Source organism: Perca flavescens, chromosome 9 (assembly GCF_004354835.1).
Source record: "Perca flavescens isolate YP-PL-M2 chromosome 9, PFLA_1.0, whole genome shotgun sequence".
Classification (NCBI taxonomy): Eukaryota; Metazoa; Chordata; class Actinopteri; order Perciformes; family Percidae; genus Perca; species Perca flavescens.
Window position 1 is genome coordinate 1,729,345 of NC_041339.1, and position 20,937 is coordinate 1,750,281.

The 20,937-nt window shown below is 40.1% G+C and overlaps 3 protein-coding genes across 3 annotated transcripts; 1 reads left to right on the forward strand and 2 right to left on the reverse strand.

Moving 5' to 3' along the window:
• Positions 1–212: 212 nt before the first annotated feature.
• Positions 213–4,184, reverse strand: gtpbp6 (GTP binding protein 6 (putative)). Its single transcript, XM_028587797.1, has 10 exons — positions 3,616–4,184; positions 3,228–3,365; positions 3,073–3,143; positions 2,858–2,988; positions 2,677–2,747; positions 2,415–2,573; positions 1,734–1,942; positions 1,461–1,609; positions 579–731; positions 213–498 (listed from the first exon to the last, which is right to left on the reverse strand). The coding sequence occupies exons 1-10, from the start codon at positions 4,082–4,084 to the stop codon at positions 366–368; spliced, it is 1,683 nt and encodes a 560-aa protein (XP_028443598.1). The 5' UTR covers positions 4,085–4,184; the 3' UTR covers positions 213–365.
• An 842-nt stretch (positions 4,185–5,026) lies between these two features.
• On the forward strand, positions 5,027–9,078 carry LOC114561948 (T-lymphocyte activation antigen CD80). The gene is made up of 5 exons (XM_028588122.1): positions 5,027–5,517; positions 5,619–5,945; positions 6,452–6,736; positions 7,186–7,362; positions 8,769–9,078. Exons 1-5 carry the CDS (start codon positions 5,451–5,453, stop codon positions 8,843–8,845), a joined length of 933 nt encoding a protein of 310 aa, XP_028443923.1. The 5' UTR covers positions 5,027–5,450; the 3' UTR covers positions 8,846–9,078.
• A 260-nt stretch (positions 9,079–9,338) lies between these two features.
• On the reverse strand, positions 9,339–20,634 carry nit2 (nitrilase family, member 2). Its single transcript, XM_028587350.1, has 10 exons — positions 20,379–20,634; positions 20,106–20,224; positions 19,565–19,685; positions 17,309–17,397; positions 17,097–17,190; positions 16,943–17,017; positions 16,299–16,377; positions 15,161–15,259; positions 13,672–13,727; positions 9,339–9,935 (listed from the first exon to the last, which is right to left on the reverse strand). Exons 1-10 carry the CDS (start codon positions 20,404–20,406, stop codon positions 9,835–9,837), a joined length of 861 nt encoding a protein of 286 aa, XP_028443151.1. The 5' UTR covers positions 20,407–20,634; the 3' UTR covers positions 9,339–9,834.
• Positions 20,635–20,937: the final 303 nt, after the last annotated feature.

Here is a 20,937-nt window from a genome sequence, read left to right on the forward strand (position 1 = left end):
CAACAAAAGTTTTGAAAAAGATAACCAAAACGTTTTTGACCCAGAAAAACTAAAAGTTGCACGGTCGACGGGAAGACAACGAGGGTTAAAGTAACTTGAACGCTACACAGCATGTAAACATTAGGCGGCGCGTCAGCCACGTCCCTCTGGGTTAAATACCTCAGCAGCTAACAGTTTCAGACTGAGCTCCTTTAACAAATATGTTCCACAAGAATGTCGACAGCGTCTTTTATAAAATGATTGTCAAATATTTAAATATACTGTACAATACGTAGTCTTTTTCTTTCTTTAAAAAGAAGTTTGCAGGCCACGTGGAGCAGTCATTTCCTCGGAGCTGCTGTCATGCAGGATGCAAGAAAGACTCTCTACTTTGCTCCGGGCCTGAACACTTTGTTGTAGCGTCCGTAGGCAGCGGCGCTGATGATCACCTTGACGACAGCCGAGCCTTCATCTGCATTCACCTGCACGTCCTGAACAGTGGCTTCCTTGTACAGCCAACTGTGGACAAAGACGTGCATTAACTGCGGATGCTCTCTTATTCTCAAAAATAAAAACACAGTGAGAAAAACAGCTCTCACCTTAACTGAGGCGTGCTGAGGTCAACTGTGAGGTCTAAAATGTGTTTTCCTGTCGAGTTTACAATCTCTGCTTCCACTGCTTTCCTCAGCTCATCCAGGCCTCGCTGCTCCAACGCAGATATGGCCAGTGTGTTGGGCTCTGGACACTGGTAGCTGAGGAGGGACAGAAAATACTTAACCAAGTACTGGCTCGACCAAATTCACACAGCACACACAAAGAAGGTCAACAAATGATATTACTCATAATAATATCCATATGGATGCAGTGTGTCCTGGAAAAGATGACAATTAATTATGTCTGCAATTTAGTCATTTAAAAGTAATGTCTTATATAGTTTTGAGTACAGATAAATATGGTAATTTATGTCTTAAATTCAGTTGTGTAAGATACATTTTGTGGTTCTGTGATGCAAGGAAACATTCAACCTGTCATGGAATCTACTGTGGAGATCTGCTGGTCATCCCCTTAAAAAAGGTACAATATTATGCAGATTTTCCGGTTTGGCTTTCTACTCGAACATGCTTACATGCTTTTAATGTTCAAAAACATAATTTTTCTCAGACAGTCTGTCTGAATATACCTGTATTTGGCACATTCTACCTATATATAGTGTAGTTGTGACATCACAACCATACGGAAGTTCTAACGGCACGTTTTAAAGGCCCAGTTTCTGAATATGTGCTGTGTACATCGGTGGATTGAGCGTTTTGATACTTTCACATTATTTATATAGCACCTCGACCTGCTTTTTGATCTAAAAAGAAATGGAAACCTCACTTTTTACAATATGGGACCTTTAAGGATAAACTTGGTCTTATTTTGCATTCTAAAAGATCTTTGAAAGTCTTAGAATCAGTTTGTGGATTTTTGTTTTCGCTTACTTGTCAATGAGGTCAATTTTATTGTGGACTTCTATCATGGAGCTCATCAGCCGGTCGGGGATTTGCATGTTCTTCAGTACACTCAGTACGTTTACCTTCTGATTCACCGTCTCTGGATGGCTAATGTCTCGGACGTGAACCAACAGGTCCTGGAAGGGCGGGAAAGACGAGTCAACAACTCTTACTCTCTTCTAAAACCAGTCGCACTGAAAACTTTGGCTCTGCATTTCATCACAAACACCCTCGACGTGACCACCAGGTACATGTACACACAGAGTGTTTAATATCTTCCAGCGTGGCAGAGAAGGAGTCGATGAGCTGGTGGGGCAGCTGGGACAGGAAGCCGATGGTGTCCACGTACAGAACAGTCATGTGACTGGGCAACTGGCCGGCGTGGACGGTGACATCCAGCGTAGCAAACAGCTGGTTTCTGGGTTGAAGTCCACTGTCACCGGTCAGTGCTTTGATCAGGGTGGTTTTTCCTGGACAGATGATGGAGAGAAACTAAACCAAAGTGTGGCCAACATCCTCACAAACTGCTGAACATGCTGAGCATTATCAAAACAATGTTCAAAGCTGTACCAACTGGAAAAAAGAATCACATATGCCTTATGGCTGCAGAAGCCAACATTCTTAAAGAGGTGGATGCCTGTAATGCCTCTGCTACTGCAATGGTAATATTATGGTAGAGCGCATATTATATTTTAATCTAATATGATCATGGCCAAGTCATTTTTTTTTATTAGTATGATTTCATGGCAGGAATTTCTAGATTGGTTTTGTAAGATGTATCTGCAAAAATGCAATTATTGTTGCAGCTGAAGAACATGTCATAAGTACTGTTGAAAGGAAAAGCACGTGAATATGGCAAAATGACGGTGTAGGTTTGGTTTTGTGATGTTTTAATAAAACATGAGTTAAAAAAATGTTCTAGCGCTGTTCCCGGTCTCTCACCACAGTTTGTGTATCCTAACACAGAGACGATGGGGAACTCCTTGTGTTTCCGCTGGGATCGCAGCAGGTGCCTCTTTCTCCGCAGTTTTTCCAGCGCTGAGCGAATCTTCATCTCCCGCTCCTTCAGCAGTCTCTGCTGCACCTCTATCAGGGTCTCACCTGGAGGCACCAATCACCAAGCTGAAGCAATACTTAACATCCATACATTCATACATCCATACATACACGTGTATGCTGTTGTTTAAATCGCTCAGGATGTTACCTGAACCTCCGATGTATCTCGACCCTCCACCCTGCTGATCCAAGTTTGCCATTTCATTTTTCAGACGAGATCTGCCACCATCAGATGAAGACATTTTAAAATCCCAATGCGTGATGGGAAAAACATAAATTGGAGAGAAAAAACATGTCAATGCTGGGAAATTTTGAGCAGGCAAAGTTACCTTAACAAGGGGATCTCTGCCAGAGAAATCTGTAACTTGGCCTCTTTCGTCCTGGCGTTGCAACGGAAGATGTGGAGCACCACTGAGTATCTGTCAAAGACTTTAACCCCCCAGGCCTCCTCAAACTCCCTCTGTGTGGAGGAAAACATGGCTGTCAGTGTGTAAACCCTTCCTGTATGCTGCCAGCCAGAGAGTGATTTTTCAAATAAACTTACCTCAGACAAAGGAGACAGACGCTCCACATTCACAAACACTGCACTGATCCCTGCTGTTTGCCTGATTTTCTCTGAAGGGGTAAAAGAAGCACAGAGTCGTATTAAAACACACTCACTGCACAGACGCACAACTGGACACATAATGGAGACAATACCTGTCAGAGACTGGAAGTTGCCTTTGCCAAATATCCTCTTCTTCTCTGGTGTTTTGGTGGACAGGATGATCTTGTCCACAACTCTCCAGTTGTCCAAAGTGTTCACAAGCCCCACGGCCTCAGCCATCATCAGCTCAGCTGCACACAGAGCAGTAAAGTGAGGGATTCTCCAGCAGCAGTGGCAGAAAAAGTCACAGGACAGTGTCTGACTGTCCCGGGACACTCCTCGGGACAGGACAGTTTTTAACACACACACACACACACACACACACACACACACACACACACACACACACACACACACACACACACACACACACACACACACACACACACACACACACACACACACACACACACACACACACACACACACACACACACACACCGGTTGTCAGGTGCTGTTTCCTGCTTCCCCACTTGACATCAGGGTGAACGATGAACACTCTCTGCTGACCCTCTCCGAGGCCTGCAGGAACCTGCAGCTGGAACAGCTCCTCCACCTCGCTGTCACCAATGAAATCTTCATCATCATCTTCCTCCTCGTGCTGACCACTGCTGAAGTCATCTGTGTTCTTCCACCTGCATGCGGAGAGTGCAAACGCCCTAGAGTGTGCGGGAGCCGCAACTCTCGGCCGGTGTGTTTGGCCGCTGCTGAGTGTGTGAAGCAGCGTGCAGCTTGTTGCTGCTGCTGTCCTAACGTTACAGCTGTGTCCTAACGTCCTAACGTTACAGCTGTGTCCTAACGTCCTAACGTTACAGCTGTGTCCTAACGTCCTAACGTTACAGCTGGGTGCGCGGAGGGGCAGTAAACCAAATAGTAACTTTGCGCTTGTCATGCTAAAGAGAGCCACCATGTGTACTGTCAAAGAATTTCTAATAGTAGTAGACCGGCTTTGGTACTGTTTACGTTTTCTTCTTCTTCTTCTTCTTTTATTCTTCTTCTCTTCTTCTTCTTCTTCTTCTTCTTCTTCTTCTTCTTCTTCTTGCTCTCTGACGGATCACAAACCAACCTGTGGAGCGCATACTGCCCCCTGCTGTAGCAATACGTGAACTGTCTAAATTAAGTTTCCACTAAATACACATAAGATGGAGTTTGAGTTAGGTATTTATAGTTAGGTATTAAAGCCGGTCTATATTAGAAATTCTTTGACTTAACCCATAACGTCTATGACTGAACCACAGCTGTCTTTACTAACACATTTTTTTAAAGGTATAAGTGGTTAAATGTATGCATTTGACAATAGTTAGTATTTGTGTTTGTTCCGTTAATAGTACCATAGTGGGACTTTTTACCCAGTTTGGGAGGAAGAAACTGCCTGACAGGCTAAACACAGGGGTGACTAGCAACCCAATTTATAAATACTGTTAGTTTGTTAGTTTTCACAATTTCTTTGTACATCTTTATTGAAACATTCATTAAAACAAAATCGCACTTGAAGCATTACATTTCCTCTATTACAAATACTACACATGAAAACAAAATATTGTTTAGCCAACCTTTTGTACACGAAGCATACAATATTCATCATAAACACCAATAGAATATACAATATTCTACTATATTGGTTAGTTGAGATGTATTACAAGTGCTGACGAAAATCTAATGTATTTTGTATTATTTAGGCAGCTGTTAAAAATGTATTCAGTACGATTCAATATCACCTTTGCAAAAAGTGCAAATATACATTCAATATTAAACTTTTGGTAAATATATTAATCACATTAATGTAGATTTAAAATTCACTTATTTTGCTTTCAGAGGAACGTTTTTGAATCTCGCCGGGTGCCATATCAGCTGGCAACATCCCAGCGCGTGGGTGAGGGCGTGTATGAACTTTAAACAAGTCAAACAGGTCGGACCAATCTCCAACAGGATGCATTCTTGGAGAAACTGACAGGGCTGAGGTCTTTAAAGTTGTTAATGTCTATACATTTGTATTTTTTTAACTGTTATGTTATGTAATGTTAGTCATTCAATTTAGAGAAGACGCGCGCGCGCGAGAGAGAGCAGGTACGGCAACAAGTCGCAACATGACTGACAGTGAATTCATTCAGAGTGAATTTTGTGCTTATGACTTGGAGTTTGCTAACGGGAGCGAGCAGAAGACAGGGGAGTAAAGTTAGACGGGTAAGTAAGTTAGTACGGTCCTGCAGTTAAAGAGGACAATATCTTTGAGTTGTTTTGGCGTCTTCTGTGCGCAAACGCGCCCTCAGCGGGCGATGCCGCCGGTGGCTCTATGGCGCACAGGACTGCTGCTCAGCTTCCTCTGTTCCTGCGCATGTCTGGGTAAGATGACTGTCTGGTCTTCCATATTACACACTGACATAACTATCTACACTAAACTTCCTGATGATTTACCTGTGCTGTTTTCACCTCTTTTTCCACAGAGAAAGAGTGCGTCCTTGGCATAGTGGGGCGGCCAGTCTCACTGCCCTGCGTTTACCCCCAGTTATTAACCTCTGTGAATGTTTCCATTGAGTGGAGGAGAGGTGAAGAAGTAGTGCTCAAATCAGTGTGGAAAAAGGATGGCGATGTGGAGGAATGGAGCATTAACAGGGCCACAACCCCAGCGGACGCAGCACTGACTGGGAACGTCTCTCTGCAGCTGCCCACAGTTGATCCTACAGAGCACAACACCTACTATTACAGTCTCCTCTTCATTTCAGGGGAGAATCACAGCACTGAGCTGTGCACTGTGTGCCTCAGGACAGCAGGTCAGTGTCAGTAATCACAAGAATATTTATAGGTCCCATATTGTAAAAAGTGAGATTTTCATCTCTTTTTTAATTTATTATAAAGCTGGTCAATGTGCTATATAAATACTGTGGAAGTATCAAAACACTGTATCCACAGAGAAACACACACAGCCCGTATTCACAAACTGTGCCTTTAAACGAGCCGTCAGGACTTACTATACATAGGTGGAAAGGGCCGCTACATTCATTTCCTGGCTGCAATGGCAGTGCAGACACTACAAGAGTGCAGATGCTGAAGACCCTTAACGCTGACCAATCAGAGCAGACTGGGCTTTTTTTTTAGGTAAGGGGACTTAAAGAGACAGGCACTAAAACTGGGCGTTTCAGACAGAGGTTTTTTTTTTAACATTAAAGCATCTAAACATGTTCTAGTAGAAACCCAAAATACAAATATGAACCTGAGAATGAGCATGATATGGGACCTTTAAAGGAACTAACCCCTGTCCTTTGATGGCTGTTTGCAGCCGGTTTCAGCTCCCCGCTGCTGCAGAGGGAAGAGGCCCAGCAGGGAGATGAGGCATCCTTCATGTGTCACTCCACTGGTGGTTTTCCTGAACCTGCAGTTTACTGGCTCATCAACAACACAGAGGAGCCCCCCGAAGGCTCAGTGAGGACCCTGGCGGCATTACTCCCAGACTCCCATCTGTACAACATCACAAGCTACCTGACGGCCAACATTTCCAAAGACGCCAGCGTGTCATGCATCGTAGAGAACCTGACCATGAACGAAACCTTGACATCTACAAAGTGTGAGTGATCTGTCACTGCCCTTTTATATATATATATATATATATATATATATATATATATATATATATATATATATATATATATATATATATATATATATATATATATATATATATATATATATATATATATATATATATATATATATATATATATATATATATATGTATATATATATATATATATATATATATACACATATATATATATATACACATACAGTGTGTATATATATATATATATATATATATATATATATATATATACATACATACACACACACTATGTTTGAGGAGGTGTTCTGGTATTTTTGTTATCTTATTTATTATTTCTGTTATATTTCTGGTATTTTATGTATGAGTGTGTGTAACTTGCTGCTGTAACAGAGTAATTTCCCAGTTTGGGATTATTAATAAAGTCCATCTATCTGTCCATCCATCTATCTAAGATGGATTGAAGGGCAGCCCTGTGGTGGGTCGAGCATCCGCAGCCTTGTGGCTCTTGAGCACGGCTCTGTGTGTGGTGGTCGGGGCCATGGTGCTGGCAGGAGTCATCTATCAGATTCACCTGGACAGGATGAGTAATAGGAAGAAGAACGAGTACCTAGAGCAGCACCCTAACAGAGGTAGGCATGTCTGAAGGTTTCTCCCATGTGCCAGTCTTAAGAAGCTATGAGGCCAAAGATTTTTCATATGTCAAATTCTTTTAGCCTAACATTTTTGAAATTATATTTTTAAGTTAAAAATTGAATTAAGTACAATTTGGAAATAAGAGGAAACTCTGAATTTTTAGCTCTTTAAAAATAGAAGTTTGAGAGAGAGAGAGAGAGAGAGAGAGAGAGAGAGAGAGAGAGAGAGAGAGAGAGAGAGAGAGAGAGAGAGAGAGAGAGAGAGAGAGAGAAGCTTTTCTAAATATACATTATGTGTAACCATAGTATCTTGTGACCCTTCAATTTTTGATAAAACTACTGTTTTTTTTATTTATTTGGCAGCTACAGTGTCCGCCAACACACTAGTTGGCGGACATTGTAGCTGCCAAATAAAAAAAACAACTATATTTTCCATCTTTAAAACTACTTTAAGAGGGAGAATTATGAACATAACTTTGTCCTACCCTGGTGTGGAATGTACTATCATGTTATCTAAAGCACAAATTGAACAAAGTGTAAAAACAACTATACTGGGCACCTGGGTAGCTCACCTGGTAGAGGGGGTGCCCATATATAGAGGTTTACTCCTTGATGTAGCGGACGCAGGTTTGACTCCGACCTTTCGGCCCTTTGCTGAAGTTCATTCCCCCCTCTCTCTCTCTCTCCTTTCATGTCTTCAGCTGTCCTAATCTTAAAAACAAACAACTATACTTCTAACTTGGTGTGATGAAAAAAACAAATGATATTCAGTATAAAACTGCTCCCAAAAGGTTTTCATACAACTAGATGGTCTTTCCTCTGATCCTGAGCAGCCTCTGTTTGTTTCTTCAGAGCAGTGCTCATTAATAATGTTAATGACCCCAAATAACCTTACCTGATTAAAGGAATAGTTCAGATATTTTGAAGCGGGTTGTATGAGGTACTACTTATATATAGTCAGTATTACCTACAGTAGATGACGGTCAGAACACCCCTAGTTTGGAAAAAAAGACTGGAGTACAGAGCTGAGCAATGTACTGCTGGGGACGGAGGCAGCAGCAAAACATATTTAGCCACCTTAAATAATTATGTGCTATATTTAGAATATTTTCCCTACTTTACCTTGCCGCCAGACAGCCCTTTCTGACAAGGATGGATGCTCTTTTCAAAGTCACCAGACTCATTTGGCAAAAAAAACTCATACAACTCCATTTCAAAAGATCCAAACTACCCCTTTAAATTACTTTTGGTGAAATCAAACAACCTTTGGTAAAAGAAAATGTCAAAGAAATGTTTCTTAAACATACAGCTTTGTTATTTATGCAGAGGTGGAACTAGTATTCGTGTGTTATGTGCTTTTGTGACCGCTGCAAAATTGTAACTGGAGTGTTTGCTGTCATCAGGATATAAACGTCGATGTCCAGACAACGAGGAGGAGGTGGAGGAGATGAAGCCGGAGGGAAAGGAGACCGATGTGTAAAACAAATCCTCATTAACGGTCACTTTTCGGACCTGACTCAAATAGAGCGCTGGCTTGTAAATATGGATTTTTTTGTGACTGCTAGGGTCACCATGTCAATATTCAATACAAGTAGTGGGTCCAATGTAGATATACGTATAGTGTCTCTAACTAACCCTTGTGTTAAACCTTGTGTTGTCTTCCCGAAAACTTTTTCCCAATGTTTTTTACGCCTTTTTTTTTTTTTTTTGCTTTTTCCAACGTTTTAAATTGTTACATTTTTTCTACACATTTTCAGCGCTTATTTCTAAGTCCCATATTTTCTGATATAAAATAAAAATTTAAAACGGGTCAATTTGACCCGAAGTCAACACAAGGGTTAGAAAAAAGAAATAAAAAAACATCTCACCACTTCACCTCCTGTGAATTCTTCTATTTAATGCACACTCCCTTTCTTCTTCTTGTGGTGTTTAATAAAGATGGTCAAACCCATACCTGTTGCCTTTTATTTTATTTTATTTTATTTTATACAGATATCTTTATTGTTTTTGCCTCACGACAGAAAATATGTGAATATTTCTTTTAGATTTAAAATCTCTGGTGCCACAATCGATTCAATTCATTTCACGAACCAAAGAAAGAAAGCCCAAAGGTTCTACTCCCAATAATATGAAATGGATTTAAAGATGTAGACTGTCTCATTAGAGAAGCTCTAACCAGCAAATACTTAGTTTGACTTGGTAATTGATATAAACATTTAACTGGTTACCAAAACTGTCATCAATTTTCTACTGCTCAGCCACTCATTTCAGCACCAGACACACAAAACAAAGCACAGTTCCATCCTTAAGAGGTGAGCATCGCCATGCCAACTGCATCTCTTCTTCCCTCAATTCAGACAAAGAGGCCCGGCGCTTCAGAGGGAGAAGAAGACGTGGGGTTGGTGGCAGAGATCTGTTGCATAGTTTGTGTCGGTACCTTGGCACCTTCTTTCTTAACCGTCCCGGCGTTCAGCTGGATACTCCCTGCACAGATGTCACTGCGTAGATGTCGTCCCGACGCTGCGCTGTAATCGGGATCTGCTGCCGGATGTCGGCTAAATACTGCAGGTCTGGGAACAGGTGGCACATACAGATACACACAGGTTTAGTGGAGTGCTGCAACTAACCATTACTTTTATTATCTATTAATCTCTTAAATATTTTTGTGGTTAATTGATTAGTGGTTTGAAGGGCTGGGCAATATATCAATATTATATTAGTCTATAACCCGTCGTTCCACTTTTGGGATTGCTCCGTTGCTTCTGGAAATTCCGCCGGATGTCCCTCATTTCGGCCAGATGTCCGTCCCCTTCCTCTTCCTTTGTGTTGGCGTTCTAACCTCCGGTGGATTTGTGAGGACTATGGTTAGCTGCTCCTCAGATCTCTGCAGGGTAAATCCAGACAGCTAGCTAGACTATCTGTCCAATCGGAGTTTTCTGTTGCACGACTAAAACTACTTTTGAACTACACACATTCCACCAAAACAAGTTCCTTCCAGAGGCTATTTAGCAGAGGCACCGTGGCTCCGTCCGGAGCTTAGCACCGCCCAAGACGATTGTGATTGGTTTAAAGAAATGCCAATAAACCAGAGCACGTTTTTCTCCCATCCTGGAATGCTGTGTGGACTAGTCAGACCCTCCTCCGCAGCGCTGTAGAGGAAGGTCTGGCGATGCAACACTAATATATTGATATTGTGATATTAAATGAGATATCATCTTAGATTTTGCATATTGTAATATGACACAAGTGTTGTCTTTTCCTGGGTTTAAAGGCTGCATTACAGTAAAGTTATGTCATTTTCTGAATTTACCAGACTTTCTCAGTTCTATTATTTGTCTGTTTAACACTTAGTCATTATATCCACATTACTGATGATTATTTATCACAAATCTCATTGTGTAAATATATTGTCAACCCTACAATATCGGTAATGAAGTATTTGGTCAAAAATATTGTGATATTTGATTTTCTCCATATTGCCCAGCCCTAGTTGTTTGGGCTCTAAAATATCAGAAAATGGTGAAGAATGTCGAGTGTTTCCCAAAGCCCAAGATGACGTCCTCAAATGTCCTGCTTTGTCCACAATTCAAAAATATTCAGTTAACTGTCACAGAGACACTAGAAAATATTCACATTTAACAAGCTGGAATCAGATCAAAAATGACAATTTTCAAAATAGTTAGCGATTAATTCAATAGTTGACAACTAATTGATCGATTAATCATTGTAGGTCTAGTTTAGTGCAGTCTCAACATATACTGAAACAATGAGGACAACTGTAATCCAATACAGCTGCCCTGCATCCACTACTTCAATAAAGCACGTTGTCAGAACAAGGTTTCAATTCTTCCAAACCCTGCTGTGTAATAAGATTTATTTTCAGATATCATGCATGACATGAACAAATGGATGACAGGGTTTCCTCCAGTGTATTGCAAGCCTGGTGACTCACCGGGCCTAAGTTGCCCCCCAGCAGGACTAAACCACTGGGAACTTTGTTTTAAAGATGCCCTGCCACACAAAACCATTTTTAGTTGTATTTTTTTTTAAATATGTTAGGTCCATATGTGTTTGTGTTATGTCATGAATGTGAAAATGAGCTCTAGCCTAGTGTTAATTTCGTCAGACGAGACGATACTAACTTTTTTTCCATGACTAAGACGAGACGATGACGAGACTGCGCCAATGTCCAAAAACGCTGACTAAGACTAAATTAACGTGCATTATTGTTGATGAAAAAAGACGAGACTAAAATGTTTTGCATAAAATAAAAACCAAGATAAAATCTCTCTTCATTTTCGTCTACAATCGTCTCTACTTTTTCATCATGAGATAAAATATTCAGCTGTTACCGAGACCCGGTGCTACGACACCAACAGGTGCCCTAACGACCGTTATCTAACGGACCGAATAGCAATGCAGATTTCGGTGCCACTTAAATGCCTGCGCTTCTCTCTGACCTCAGTCACATTAGCTACAAAAGAGAGTGACATGCACTCGCTTGTGGGCACTCCTGGGCGTGCCTAGCCTACTACTAAAATATATGAGATAAAATGCCAAACATATCAGATATATACAGAAATACGATGTCCTGAAGCGTTTTCCACCATCTTGAATTATTTTCTTCAACTCGAGCCACTGACCTACGTCACGCTGCCCCTTCACTCCGATTGGCTGTCGCTTTGTCGCATCGCTCAGGATTTGCATAAAATAGGCAGCGGCGAGCTCGTCGCTTGTCGCTGGCAAACGGCCACTCCCGTTGAAAATGAATGGCAGCCTGTCGCTTTGTCTCTGCCTCTTGTAGCTAATGTGACTGGGGGGGGTCATGCTCCTAAACGGACGTTAGAGTCAACCGAAACATCGCTGCACGGGGCGCTAGTTAACACTACACTTGGCAGCAGGTAGCGTTAGCTTAGCGTTAGCTAGCAGTTGGAGTAAACACGGTTACAATGCTGACAGCTAAACGGTGTAAAGGTTTGTCTCTATTTCACCGTGTAGGATTCCAACACGAGACGTACGACAGTCTGCAGCTGCCGTTGTCTAAAAAACAACACATATGTTGCGTTCACTTGAAATACGCCTCGCCAGTTTCGTGCTGCATTTATTTTTGTGTAAAATATCCCTTTCCCATGGTTGTTTTTGTCGTTTACTGGTGAAATAAGGAAGAGGCTCAATATTTATATAACTTTATATAATTTATTTTTATAACTATTTGACTGAAATGGTTATCAAAAATAATTTATTTAAAAAAAAAAGACTAAAACGTTTTGACTAAAACTTGACTAAAATGGCGAGACTTTTAGTCAACTAAAAGTTGACTAACAACATTTTTTGGCACAAGACTAAGACTAAATTAAAAATAGGTGACAAAATTAACACTACTCTAGCCACTGAACAGAAATAAGCAGAGAAATCAGGCCAATTATAAAAGCTGGTCAGTCTGACGTGGTGTCGCCTGAGCTCATTACTATTCATGAGCTCGCCCAGTTGCACTGGGTAAAGGATGCTTATAGCCAGGCTCTCATTGGCTAGCTGTTAGCCAATCAGAGTCAAGCAGCTTAGCTCGTTGAATATTAATGAGAACTGGCGCAAATCGAGCTGAGTCTTCCAGCAGGCTTTCTATACCACGCTAGAATGGCTTGAAACAAGTTAACCATAAATTTTTTTTACAGAGTCCATGGTTGAACTTCAGACATTACCACAAGGTAATGAAATGCATGTGGCAGGGCACCTTTAATGTATTTTTGAGACGTTCATCAAACTACAGTTACAGTGGGGTGGTGTAAGGAATTATGTCTATAATGAAGCCCCCCGTTTCACTTCATTGTATGGTACAGTAATGCATACACTCACATTCCTGGACTTATATGGTACTCAAAGCGTAAGCTAACTTTCTGTGTCCTGAGTCTAATACAACACTCACATTCCTGAACTTAAAGATAATCAAAGCTTGAGCTAACTAACTGTGTGTTCTATGTCTATGCATCTAGAATACAGAAATATTTCTACAGCGGCTCGGTTGGAAACTTTTAATATTCTCAATTCTCCAGTAAGCTTTTAGTACTGATTTAATGTAGGACCCTATGTAATCTGTTATATATATATATATTTTTAAATGTAGTTTCATGATTCCATCCATTCCATTAAAAGCTGCCGTTAGTCTGAAACCCTGTGATGATGTGGCACAGAGAGCAAATCAATGTTATTTTGCAAAAACAAAGAGGCCAGAACATGGCTCAGTCCTGCAGTTGGAACTCTTTTGATCAATACTGTCTGCAGAAACAAGCAAACGGTTCTTCCACTCACCGATGTCAGCATAAATCACAGCCTCCTCTGGTCCAGCCTTGGAGATAACTTCTCCCCTGCAACGACACACTGCAACAATCACACGCTGGAAAATCTTCACAGAAAACAAAAGAAAAGCTTTCAATATGACACCAATATCCATGGAAAAAGACTGTTAGTTAGAACGTCATCAAGTACGTTTACTAAACTACTGTTCCTAATTTTGAGATTCTTACTATTACTACTCCACTACATCTCAAAGGGAAAAACTGTACTTTTAACTCCACTCTATTTACTTGACAAACTAAGATTTTATGAATAAAACATATGATCATTTATTAAATATGATGCATTGGTATAAATTAGACTACTAACTACTTAAAGTAGTTAAACTTAGCTTCACCTTAACCAGTAAAATGTCAATTACACGTGAATGTACACGTTCTGCATAAAGAATGCTACTTTTCTTAGCGCTTTGGATATTTTTAGTACATCTTGCTGATAACCCGTCTATACTTTTTATTTTAAATGCAGGACTTCAACTTGTAATGGAGTATTTTTACCTTTTTGAAGTGTTGTGAATAATGTTACATTCCAGATTCCATTCTGTTTTATTTGTTTCCTAAATTGCAACACTGTTTTCCTATCTGTGTGAACAGACCTCGGGACAATTCTTTCTGCCCCTCCTGACTCGTTCCTATCTTACTACATGTCATTCGAGAATATGTATATCCTCGTGTGTCTCATTAAACCTTTAGAACATTGCGAACCGAACCCTGCTTTGTTCTCTGAGATCTCACCACTGCTCTCAGAATCAACTCCCAGGGGTCCCAGCCAGTGTTGTGTCAAAATGTGATCAAATCTGGTTTATAATTAAATTATGGGCAAATATACGCTGTGTGTCAATGTGGTATAGATAGGTGACTTCACCAGAAAGACTGACCTGAGAAGGCGGTCCTTAGACTCCAAAGTATCCAATTGGATTCTCAAACAGCATGTCCTGAAAACGGTTACTGGTGGATTTCTTTTTGACGACACTAGACAAAGGGATCTTCAGTAAGCATTCCGGAACTTACTCTGGTTTTTTGTGTGTTGAACTCTTTTTGAGCACATTAAACTCTTTTTACATCTGATTCTGACCGTGTGGATTTTTCTAAGACCTTTTGGGATTTTGTCATACTTTGAAGGGAAACAGGAAGAGCATTAAAAAAAAGAAGGGGAAGTTGGCGTTCAGGTCCGAGCCATTAATCTGGCCTGGGCGTCGGATCTATAATTCACTACGCTACAACACCAGAAGATGGTAGGATTCCAACCACAAAACAATCCTGCTCGGATTGAAATACTTTTGACTGACATAAGTCATCTATCGCTTTCCTTTCATTAACTTATGGCTCCCTCGCTACCCCAGCGTCACTAACTGGTGTTCCCTCTGATTCCATTCACACAGTCACACCCAGTATGAGCTGGCCAGAGCGTGCAGAAGGTAATAGGTTACTGCTTGGTACTGTACCATGGGTTTACAACAGTGCTGTGACCCCAGGCCACGTATGAAGAGGTTTCATCTCTGGCAGGAGACGCCGTGGCCACGTACACTTGGTTATCAATCGCCCTGCGAAGGAGACAATGAGACCATGATCAAAGCATACAGCAGTAGCTAACAGTGGCTCCTGTTAGCTTTAAACATTTTAGATTTTTTTATTTTATTATCTATGGCCAAAAATGGTTTTTAATAGTAAAGGTTGCTGACCACTGCTCTAGACTGCTCTTAAAACCAAAACATATAATAATTAATAATTATCACATCATTACTTTATATATATATATATATATATATATATATATATATATATATATATATATATATATATATATATATATATATATATATATATATATATATATATATATAAATAAAGATATACTTTAATCACAACGAAGAACACGGTCTTTGGTGTTGCTTCCGTTAAAAATACAAAATGTAGCAAATGATGCATTTATTAACCATAATTAGTTTGCTGTTTCTCAAGGTACTTTCTGTTTGTAATATCTTTCATTTGGCTTTTTTTTTTATTATGATACAAGTATCAAGATTTTCAAAATGCATACTTTATATAAACTTTATAAAAAGTTGTTCATGGACACAAAAAGCTACATGAGACATTTTACAAAAATATACAGCATAATGGTGACTATGATTATCAGATGAATGTGATCTAATAGTCAAACTTTAGGCTATGGTTGCAGAAAATACTTCTTTCTTTCTGTTCCTCTTCCTCCCCTCACTCTAAATAATATTACATGGTGTGGAATGTATTCATTCATGCCTCAAGTTTAGAATATCATGTTGTCTTATGAGTGACATAAATCAGCCCCTATATATAGGGCTGGGCAATAATTCAATATGATAATGTATCGTCTTTCAATGGAATCTTATCGTGATGAAACCATATATCTATATATATATTAACACTGTTTACCGCATTGTTGATTTATATATCGATATCAATGTTTTTGGTCAAGAATATTGTGATATCTGATTTTCTCCAGATCGCCCAGCCCTATATATAAGATAGTTGGTATCAAAGTAAAATGTGTCTTCACTAGATAATGAAGTGAGTGAGGACAGTGACTGGGACTGTGAGACTGACCTCCCCCTCTGAAGCAGCTCCCAGTGAGCTGGACCTGTGGTCATGTTGAAGGCTCCAGGGTAGACCAGCAGCTGACAGCCTGAGGACAACAGGACAACCCCGTCAACCCTCCCGCACACACACCGTTAAAAACAGCCCAGTGGACGCCACGTCTCATCCATAGACTGAATAATATTAATGGACAAAACATCCGGTTCGGCGAAGTGCTGCAAATGTGGAAGTGCCTTAAACCTGCATCCTATCTGAAATCCAGCAGGGGGAGACACTTGCGGTTGCAAAAGGAGGTTGGTTTCTCTAGAAGTCTATGAGAATGTAACCCACTTCTCACTTGATTTATCAGTAAACATTTTCATAATGAGTTTATGATCTCAATCGCTAGTTTTAAGTCTTCGCAACACAGAATGATGTTAATGTTTTGAATTATGGTCTCGTTGACTTTAAAATCGGCGATAAAGCGGGGGTGTTTTAGGGTGTGGCTATGATGTGATTGCCATTGAAAGTGTGTAACGTAACGTGGCTCCTCCCTCACGTCTAAAATCGTCACATCCGCAACCAGGATGGCTGCGCCCATAACGGCAAACTCAACGACTCACAGAAGATCCGTCCATTAATATTAACAGTCCATGGTCTCATCAGACACTTACCCTCCCTGCTGTAGAGCTGCGCCAGCTCAGCAAACCTCATGTCATAGCAAATCCCCACGCCCACTTTACAGAACGCTGGCGGAGGAGTTACAGAGAAAACAGATTCAGATGAAGCTCGTCCAGCTGTAAGGATGATGAGAGAGATGTCACTTACGTGTTTGGAACATTGACAAACTGTTGCCTGGGCTCAGAGTCTCGGACTCCTGGAAGCGGATTTTCCCCGGAACGTCAATGTCAAAGAGGTGAATCTTCGAGGAGGAAACATGAAGAGAAAAACGTGGAGGTGGTCAACGTCCTGCTGTAATCTATGTGAGGTTGTTAAGTAAACAAATGACAAATGAAATAGTGCAGTTGATGCACACATACCTTCCTATGTTTAAGAATCAGCTCTCCATCAGGCCCAAACACTGTACAGCTGTTGTACAATTTCCCACCGTCCTCTTCAGGGATGGATCCTGGGGAACAACAAGTCACACTGTTCATTGCTCCGCTCTGGAAAAGTTTTTTGTATGATTTCACTGGTGATCTGTGCACAGAAACAAGATTGTTTTGCTGCAAGAAGAGCATACAATGTAACAAAGCAGGTGCAATCAACAGTTAGGCATTCAATGTATTCTGGAAGTTTTTTTGTGATGAAGGTAAATTAAGATTATCTACCTTTTGGCTGCGCCAAATTCTCAACTATTAGCCTCATCGACCAATATAACTGATTTCCCACACTTCTCAGGTTTACTTCTAACAACTCCCAGAGAGAAAAGTTGATGCTTTTTCCACAGCCTTTAGACATGTCATAGCAGCAGAAGCACAGGTGTGACTCATGTCTCAATATATTATAATTTAGGTGTGTCAGTTCCGGGGCCCTGCCCTGTATTGGTCATGCTCCTTGCTTCAGCGACTTCACCTGAGCTTTACTGGCAAAATGTCTGTCGTTAAAAAGGCTTATTGTGGGTTGTATGGAGCAAGATCAAACCTACGTGATAGAGGCTATTCTGTGGATACATTTTATCAAATATTAAACACTGCAGTGGTTGTAAATGGATCATCCACTTGTCAAACATATACTGTTATAATTATTAATACAGTTCAAATGCGACTAAAATTGTAAACGTAAATGAGGAACAGTGACAGTATTGCCAGTTGTTATGCAATGCTATTGTTTTGAAGCTGTTTCTTTAAGCTGCTCCCTCCGCTAAAACACAATATTTCAAGTGAGATCACTTATTAATTCTGCTGCTAGTTGTAAAGGTCTGTCAGCCTTTAACTCTGTGGCACTAATACCAAAACCTGATGTGTGCAGTACTGGTGTTCTAGATAGAAGGGAATGCTGGGAATGCTGGCATCACACACACACACACACACACACACACACACACACACACACACACACACACACACACACACACACACACACACACACACACACACACACACACACACACACACACACACACACACACACACACACACACACACACACACACACACACACACACACACACACACACACACGTTTGGGGTCACTTAGAAATTTCCATTCCAGACAGAATACAGTACCAGCAGAGATCAGTTGCATTGTTTTTCTTTTTCAGAAAAAAATTCAGAAGCTAAAAGACTCAAAAATGGATTTTATATGAATTCTTTTCTACAAATATGTCTGTGCGTTTTTTTATTTCTATTTGAAAAGTGCAAATAAAAAAGCCAAAAAACTACAAAATACAACACTTCTCAAATACACAAACAAACCCACATCAATCACCTTTCCAATGATATCAGGCACATCCCTGAGTGTCAAAGTATATGGGAGCTGTACCACTTTTAATTTGGGTATGACGTTTAGACCAAAAAGCATGAATTTCAAGTGTTTCTTCAGCTACTTCTTTCTACAACAGTCGAGAACCCTTTTGCAATTATGTAAGCAAATAATGTAATCTGAAAACTGCTGCCCTGGTTAAAAAAAACAATACAACTGATCTCAGCAGGTATTGTGTCTGGAATGGAGTGGAATGGAAATTTCTAAGTGACCCCAAACTTTTGACCGGTAGTGTATATATATACACACATATATATATATACACACATATACATATATATATATATATATATATATATATATATATATATATATACATATACATACACACACACACATACATACATATATATACATACATACATACATACATACATACATACATATATATATATATATATATATATATATATATATATATATATATATATATATATATATATATATACACACACACACACACATACATATATATATATATATATATATATATATATATATATATATATATATATATATATATACACACACACACACACACATACATATATATATATATAAAAAGGGCCCATGATTTTACAAGAAAATCTTATCTCAAAATGTTTTCTGAAAAAAGACAAAAGAAACAAAACTGACACATTTGTAACACATTGCACATTGAATATAATACTGTATTGTAAATATATCCACAAGACTTCCAAGTTTCAGAGCAGAATTATCATTAGAAGTAAACATTCAGATGCAAATTTCCAGTAGAGGAAAAATACTTCCACTACTCTATGGAGCCTGGTATGTATGGCAGTACAGCCTACCTCCCACTAGAAACACCTTATTCTCCTTGGCTGCCTCTGACAGCACCTGAGTGGACTCTCCTGGGATCCTCTCAGCATACTCTGAGAAGAAGCTGGTTCCATAAGGAGAATTGAAGCATTCCTGTATTAATGACAGGTGACAGACAGCAGGAAGTGAATGCTGACTCATGCACTGAGCACAAATCAGAATGTATCCCCTTGCGTGTTTGACTAATACTACTAAATAATATTTGAGGTACTTGCCATTATGGTTATAGGATGTGCAATGCCTGATAGGGTACTGGTGCAATATATATGTTATATTTCATATGGTATTATGCAATTGGGCATTGTGTGCAATACAGAAGTTATTGACCACAGCATGAGTTAAAGGGTGCAACCATTATCAAAATAAAGTGCAATACAAGGGGGAGGACGTGTTGTGGGTTCTTTTCTGTTCTTCTGTGATTGTGAGGAAAGGTGTGTGTGTGTGTGTGTGTGTGTGTGTGTGTGTGTGTGTGTGTGTGTGTGTGAAAGGCTTACACCCCCCCCTCCTGCTCACCGGCAGCAGCACCACTTTGCTGCCTTGTCCCGCAGCCTCGTTCACCAGCCTCCGGGCTCTGCTCAGGTTGTCCTGCTTGACGCTCGTCACCTGCAGCTGGACCACAGCCAGGCGGAACTCTAACAACAACCAGTCAGTGTTGTTAACGGTACAACTTTAGAACTGGGAGAACACTCGGAGGAGACATTTACAGACTGGATGTGCATAATTAGCTACAACTTCACATTCATTTAAATAAATGACATGACACAGAGTAGATAACTTTGTACTTACTGGACATCGCTTTAGCTAAAGTGGACATGAACGCAGAGTAGTTTTGTTTGGTGTCACAGTCCAGAGCAGAGCACGTGATTCCGGATGGCTATGTGGTTTTCAAAATAAGAGTCTATCGTTAGTCGAAAGTCCTGGCCAGTAACGGGTTTTACGACGTCAGGTAAAAAAAAAACACATAGATACAAAAGAATGATAATGAAGGCCTGCAGATGCAAACTGATCGTTCCTCTATCTTATCTATTAAAGGCACACGACGACACATGCTAGAGCTTATCTTAAGTGTAGCACCATTAATGTGAAGTTTAGAGACGGAAGTTACGTCAGCAGGGGGTGTCAGTGCATGCCTTTCCTCATTGGTTAATCAGCAACAAATATCTTAAAAATTAACATAATTGACACTACAGGGGTTACTCAGTATGAACCGCTCTCTTAATACATCCGTGGTATGAACACAAATTCATTGTGCAATGTGCATATACTGTATATTTACACTACATAAAATTGCCACATAATTTCCTTTTTGAATGTTTGGACCTTTATTAAAGGTGCAGTAGGTAAG

What these genes read in the sequence shown, in the direction of transcription:
- gtpbp6 (XM_028587797.1), bottom strand. Translation starts at nt 4,084, where the DNA reads ATGGTGGCTCTCTTTAGCATGACAAGCGCAAAGTTACTATTTGGTTTA. An exon ending in GTCTGTCTCCTTTGTCTGAG is followed by an intron (nt 2,989 to 3,072) that starts GTAAGTTTATTT and finishes TCCTCCACACAG; the next exon opens with AGGGAGTTTGAGGAGGCCTG. An exon ending in CTCAGCACGCCTCAGTTAAG is followed by an intron (nt 499 to 578) that starts GTGAGAGCTGTT and finishes CTTTGTCCACAG; the next exon opens with TTGGCTGTACAAGGAAGCCA.
- nit2 (XM_028587350.1), bottom strand. Translation starts at nt 20,406, where the DNA reads ATGTCCACTTTAGCTAAAGCGATGTCCA. An exon ending in GCAAAGTGGTGCTGCTGCCG is followed by an intron (nt 19,686 to 20,105) that starts GTGAGCAGGAGG and finishes TCATTAATACAG; the next exon opens with GAATGCTTCAATTCTCCTTA. An exon ending in TAAGGTGTTTCTAGTGGGAG is followed by an intron (nt 17,398 to 19,564) that starts GTAGGCTGTACT and finishes GTTGTTCCCCAG; the next exon opens with GATCCATCCCTGAAGAGGAC.
- LOC114561948 (XM_028588122.1), top strand. Translation starts at nt 5,451, where the DNA reads ATGCCGCCGGTGGCTCTATGGCGCACAGGACTGCTGCTCAGCTTCCTC. An exon ending in TGTGTGCCTCAGGACAGCAG is followed by an intron (nt 5,946 to 6,451) that starts GTCAGTGTCAGT and finishes GGCTGTTTGCAG; the next exon opens with CCGGTTTCAGCTCCCCGCTG. An exon ending in AACCTTGACATCTACAAAGT is followed by an intron (nt 6,737 to 7,185) that starts GTGAGTGATCTG and finishes CATCTATCTAAG; the next exon opens with ATGGATTGAAGGGCAGCCCT.